The 6,171-nt window shown below is 47.8% G+C and overlaps 1 protein-coding gene across 1 annotated transcript in view; it reads left to right on the forward strand.

Annotated features, from left to right (window-relative positions):
• CNR2 (cannabinoid receptor 2) overlaps nucleotides 1-5,358 on the forward strand; it is a 45,348-nt gene extending 39,990 nt beyond the window's left edge. Inside the window, exon 2 of the mRNA XM_057299571.2 lies at nucleotides 228-5,358. Coding sequence (XP_057155554.1) covers nucleotides 273-1,355 — 1,083 coding nt within the window. The 5' untranslated portion in view covers nucleotides 228-272 and the 3' untranslated portion in view covers nucleotides 1,356-5,358. The remainder of the gene's footprint in view (nucleotides 1-227) is intronic.
• Nucleotides 5,359-6,171: the final 813 nt, after the last annotated feature.

The following is a 6,171-nucleotide window of genomic DNA, read 5'->3' on the forward strand; positions in this document are numbered from 1 at the left end:
ACTTCTGCTTGTTGCATTCCCACGTACCTCCCCTGAGGCAGCCAGGACAGATCTGGCTTCCCACTTGGATGGAGAAAGGGCAAAATACAGGCAAACAAAACAGAAACTGATTTTCCCACATAGAATCCATCCATACAGGTAGCAGTTTTGGCTACAGTCAGTTATCAGGTGAGGTCATTCTTGTGCTTACTGAAAAAGATTATTTTCTTCTTCTCATTGTACTGCAGCAAAGCCTTCTAGACAAGCTCAGTGGAATCTGAAGGGCCCACCCCATGGAGGAATGCTGGGTGACAGAGATAGCCAATGGCTCCAAGGATGGCTTGGATTCCAACCCTATGAAGGATTACATGATCCTGAGTGGCCCCCAGAAGACAGCTGTTGCTGTGTTGTGCACTCTTCTGGGTCTGCTAAGTGCCCTGGAGAACGTGGCTGTGCTCTATCTGATCCTGTCCTCCCACCGGCTCCGCCGGAAGCCCTCATACCTGTTCATTGGCAGCTTGGCTGGGGCTGACTTCCTGGCCAGTGTGGTCTTTGCATGCAGCTTTGTGAATTTCCATGTTTTCCATGGTGTGGATTCCAAGGCTGTCTTCCTGATGAAGATTGGCAGCGTGACTATGACCTTCACAGCCTCTGTGGGTAGCCTCCTGCTGACCGCCATTGACCGATACCTCTGCCTGCGCTATCCACCTTCCTACAAAGCTCTGCTCACCCGTGGAAGGGCACTGGTGACCCTGGGCATCATGTGGGTCCTCTCAGCACTAGTCTCCTACCTGCCCCTCATGGGATGGACTTGCTGTCCCAGGCCCTGCTCTGAGCTTTTCCCACTGATCCCCAATGACTACCTGCTGAGCTGGCTCCTGTTCATCACCTTCCTCTTTTCCGGAATCATCTACACCTATGGGCATGTTCTCTGGAAGGCCCATCAGCATGTAGCCAGCTTGTCTGGCCACCAGGACAGGCAGGTGCCAGGAATGGCCCGAATGAGGCTGGATGTGAGGTTGGCCAAGACCCTGGGGCTAGTGCTGGCTGTGCTCCTCATCTGTTGGTTCCCAGTGCTGGCCCTCATGGCCCACAGCCTGGCCACTACGCTCAGTGACCAGGTCAAGAAGGCCTTTGCCTTCTGCTCCATGCTGTGCCTCATCAACTCCATGGTCAACCCTGTCATCTATGCTCTACGGAGTGGAGAGATCCGCTCCTCTGCCCATCACTGCCTGGCTCACTGGAAGAAGTGTGTGAGGGGCCTTGGGTCAGAGGCAAAAGAAGAAGCCCCAAGGTCCTCAGTCACCGAGACAGAGGCTGATGGGAAAATCACTCCGTGGCCAGATTCCAGAGATCTAGACCTCTCTGATTGCTGATGAGGCCTCTTCCCAATTTAAACAACTCAAGTCAGAAATCAATTCACTCCCTGGAGGAGAGACAGGGGTCTTGGCACTCTCTTCTTACTTAAACCAGTCCCAGGCACCTAGACACGGACCCCTTTTTGCTGATGAGTGTTGGGACTGACTCCTGGAAGACAGCCTGGCCTTGCCCACCTGCACACAGTCTGTTGGATAGGTAGGGCCACGAGGAGTAGCCAGGTGGGCGAGACACAAAAGGCCTGGGACAGGCTCAGTACAAGTCAGGTCAGGCTTCATGCCTGCATCCTCCAGAGACCACAGGAGCCAAAGCGAGCCTCCAGGCCCAGCAATGAGGGACTTGGGAGAAATCTGAGAAGAATGGGTTGTTCTCTTGGGAAGTCAGGGTATCAGATGGGATGGACATCCGGGTCTTCTCCCTGCCTAATTGTCAAGGCCTCCTTGGCTCTGGAGCTATGAAAGGCCCCACTTTCAAGTCACCCTTGCCACTGAGGACCGAGAACGATGCTATGATGAGGATTAAGGTGTTGACTTGCCTCTTTCAGAGATAAATGACAAGCCTTCAGTTTGGGGCATCCTGTTGTTTGGGCGAGGACCCTCTCTGATATTCTGATAATCCCCACCTGTAACCTCAGGTCCCTGGAAATACAGAGGAGGCTGGGATCGCCTGAGACACAAAAATCTTTGGAGAATTTTCTTGACCCTCTGAAGTCCTTCCAGCAGCAGTCCTGGTGGTGCTGCTGGAAGCAGGCAATGTCCTAGTCTAACCTAACTCGAAGAAAAAAGGAAGATATTCACAAAGATTGTATAAATCCCCAAACTGTTCCCCTATCTGCCCCCAATTCAGCTCCCTTGCCTCCTCCACACCCCTATTACATATAATAAGCAGAGCAAGTGGGAGGAGGGGAAATGTCCTTCCTATATGCCAGGTATGGGGCTGACATTTCAGTCTATTGACCCCAGCTGGAATATAGCTCCATGATTTTAAAGATCTCAGGGGCCAGGCATGGTAGCTCATGCCTGTAATCCCAGCACTTTGGGAGGCCAAGGCAGGTGGATCACCTGAGGTCAGGAGTTTGAGACCAGCCTGACCAATATGGTGAAACCCTGTCTCTACTAAAAATACAAAAATTAGCAGGGCATGGTGGCAGGCACCTGTAGTCCCAGCTACTCGGGAGGCTGAGATAGGAGAATTGCTTGAACCCTGGAGGCAGAGGTTGCAGTGAGCCGAGATTGCACCACTGCACTCCAGCCTGGGTGACAGAGCAAGACTCTGTCTCAAAAAAATAAAATAAAATAGATCCCAGGGTACTCATTTTTCATATGAGGGAGGCTGGGTTCCTCCCAGAGGAGCCTAAAACAGCCAACAAGAGAAATTGTTGGCGGCAGGAAGATTGCAGAGGAATTCTAATGCAATTATTTGGGACCTCAAATGGAATAAAATGAAAGATATTGGTTAAACATGTCTTCGTTTAATACTTTCAAGACAAAATATCCACTAGCTATTCACTTATTCATTCATCTCATAAACATGAGCCAGGCTCTGTGCAGGGTCCTGAGTACCCAGCCATAAATGAGACTGTGCCCGTGTCTCATGGGGCTTACAGTCTATATCCTGCTTGCAAGACAGCCAATAAGTCAATAAAGAAGATAATTACAGGTGGTACAACAAAGGAAATATGCAGGGTAATGTCATGTAATAGGGATTAATTGAGTTAACTCAGTAAACGGTAGGGTAGACCTACCATGTGCCAGCTCACTTTTATTGAGCCTTTACTATGTGCCAGGCAGGGGGCTAAGTGTTTTTAAATGCCTTATTTCACTTCATGTTTCCCAACAGCCTAATAAGAAGGTCTTAGTTATCTTCATTTTACAGATGTGGCAACCTCAAAGATGCAAAGTCACTTGTCTAAGGTCACCCTGCTAAGTACCAGAGCTGAGGTCTCCAACCTAGTTCTGTTTGACTTCAAAGCCTGCCCTCTTAACCACTAACCTTTTGGCCTAGTTCAGTCAAATTCTGCTTGATTATTGCTCATTAGGGATAATATTAGCTACCTGTAGCATCAGATTGCTGCAAAGTTAACTCATCGTAGATTCTCAATATACTCCATTTTATTAAATGGCCCCGTATTAATCTCCTGTAATAAATTTCACAAATCCAGTGGCTTATCAACAGAAATTTACTCTCTCATAATTCTGGAGGCCAGAAGTCAAAATCAAGGTGTGGTAGGGCCCTGCTCCCTCCAAAAGTTTAAGGGGAGAATTATTCCTTGACTCTTTCAACTTCTGGCAGTCCCTGTCATTCCTTGGCTTGTGGAAACATCACTCCTACCTCTGACTCTGTCTTCATATGGCATTTCCTCTGTGTCTCTTGGTGTCTTTTTTTTTTTTTTTTGAGACGGAATCTCATTCTGTTGTCCAGGCAGGAGTGCAGTGACATGATCTTGGCTCACTGCAACCTCCACCTCTCAGGTTCAAGTGATTCTCCTGCCTCAGCCTCCCAAATAGCTGGGACTACAGGCACCCGCCACCACACTCGGCTAATTTTTGTATTTTTAGTAGAGATGGGGTTTCACTATCTTGCCCAGGCTGGTCTTGAACTCCTGACCTCAAGTGATCCGCCCACCTTGGCCTCCTAAATTGCTGGGATTACAGACGTGAGCCACCATACCCGGCCTGGTGTCTTTTTTTAAGAACACCAGTCACTGGATTTGGGCCCACCCTAATCCTAATAGTATGACTTCCTCTTAATTTAACCAATTATATCTGTAGAGACCCTGTTTCCAAATAAGGTCACATTCACAGATTCCAGGTGGACAAGAAGTTTAGGCGGACACTATTCAACTCAGTACAGACCCAGGAACAAAGTCCACCCACTGGGCTGCGTTGAGTGGCAGTCACTAGTTTATCCTCCCTCAACAAGATGAGCTCCAGGTTGACCTCTGCATCCCCAGTGCTCAGTCAGGACCCAGCAGAGCATCTGAAGGGATCTGGTCAATATGTGTGGAACTGAACTGTTTCTGAAAAGCTCTGATGTATGTTTTGGAAAATCAAATCTTGTTTTAATCCAGACACCAATCTTTTTGTAAGGCAAACAAGTGGCATAAATGTTTAAAAGTGAATTTGCATGTTTATATACTGTCATTCCTTAAAGTTGAAGCATGCCTTTCTTTATTCATCGGTGGAATCCTTTCTCATTTTGGCAAAGAAAATGCCCAAGTGCCTGGCACAAACAAGCACTGAGTAAATACTTCTTGAATGAATAAAACTAGATTCTAAAAATCATTTGATCAAACGCAACTCCACACTTTCTACTTCTCTCCTTTTACAACCACACTGTATTTCTGCTTTTTTTTTTTTTTTGACATAGAATCTCACTCTGTCACCCAGGTTGGAGTGCAGTGGCATGCAATCTTGGCTCACTGCAACCTCTGCTTCCTGGGTTCAAGCAGTTCTCCTGCCTTAGCCTCCCATGTAGCTGGGATTACAGGTACCTGCCACCATGCCCAGCTAATTTTTGTATTGTTAGTAGAGATGGAATTTCACCATATTGGCCAGGCTGGTCTTGAACTCCTGACTTCAAGTGATCCACCCACCTTGGCCTCCCAAAGTGCTAGGATTACAGGTGTGAGCCACCACTCCCAGCCCCTATGTCTGCTTTAAGTGGAGAAGCAGAGCTTATGAGGGAGGAGAACAAGGGTGCAAAAGGGACCTAGATATCACTGAGAACTGCCCTTGTTGTTTGGTTGAGGAAATGGGCCCAGACAGTGGACAAGACTTGCTCAGGGAGACAAACGAGATGGTGTCCAGTGCAACAAACCTAGGTTTCCTAACTTTCAGTTCTGTCCACTCTACATCAGTGCCTCTCACCTGTCCCTGCAGGTTCACATTTTGGTTATGTGGATAAGGAGAAATAAATTGAAGATCACAATGTCCCATTTTATCTTCCCCAAGACAAGCTCTGTAACATTAAAGACCACTATGCAAACCGATTACTAGAAAATGTGTGTGGATGGGTTCGGTTTTTTTCCTAAGGTGTTCATGCTTACTGTTTTGGGCAATATTTCAACATAATCTGGCAGAAAAAGAAACAGAAGATAAAGAAAATAGCTGTAGGCCGGGTGCAGTGGCTCATGCCTGTAATCCCAGCACTTTGGAAGGCTGAGGCTGGCGGATCACTTGAGGTCAGGAGTTCGAGACCAGCCTGGCCAACACGGCGAAACCCCATCTGTATTAAAAATACAAAAATTAGCCAGGCGTGGTGGCGTACCTGTAAACCCAGCTACTCGGGAGGCTGAGGCAGGAGAATGGCTTGAACCCAGGAGGTGGAGGTTGCAGTGAGCTGAGATTGCAGCACTGCATTCCAGCCTGGGCGACAGAGCAAGACTGCATCTCAAAAGAAAAGAAAAGAAAAGAAAACAGCTGTGATTCAGCAATAGTCATTGTCTCTCCTTGTCACTGCCAGAGTGAGGAAGTGCTGGGTTCTGTCAACATAGGCTCTGACTTCTCATGAGGGGCAAGAAAGAAGCAGCATGAACAAAGGCATAGATTTTGCACCTGGAGACACGTATTCTAGTCCCACCTCTGACCCAAACTAGCTGCATGATCTTGGGCAGCCCCCCAGCCCTCTCTGGGCTTCAGTTCCCTCCTCGGTACAATGGGAAGGGTAGGGAAGAGGATGGTGCCTAGGATCTACAAAGTCCCAACTCTGATGTGCTGCCATTCTCTCACTGGCATGTGGGAACTGAGTGTGCTACGTGGAGTCATGAGACTTCTTCTTTTTCTTTTTCTTTTTCTTTTTTTTTTTTTTTTTTTT

Source organism: Pan paniscus, chromosome 1 (genome assembly GCF_029289425.2).
Source record: "Pan paniscus chromosome 1, NHGRI_mPanPan1-v2.0_pri, whole genome shotgun sequence".
Lineage (NCBI taxonomy): Eukaryota > Metazoa > Chordata > Mammalia > Primates > Hominidae > Pan > Pan paniscus.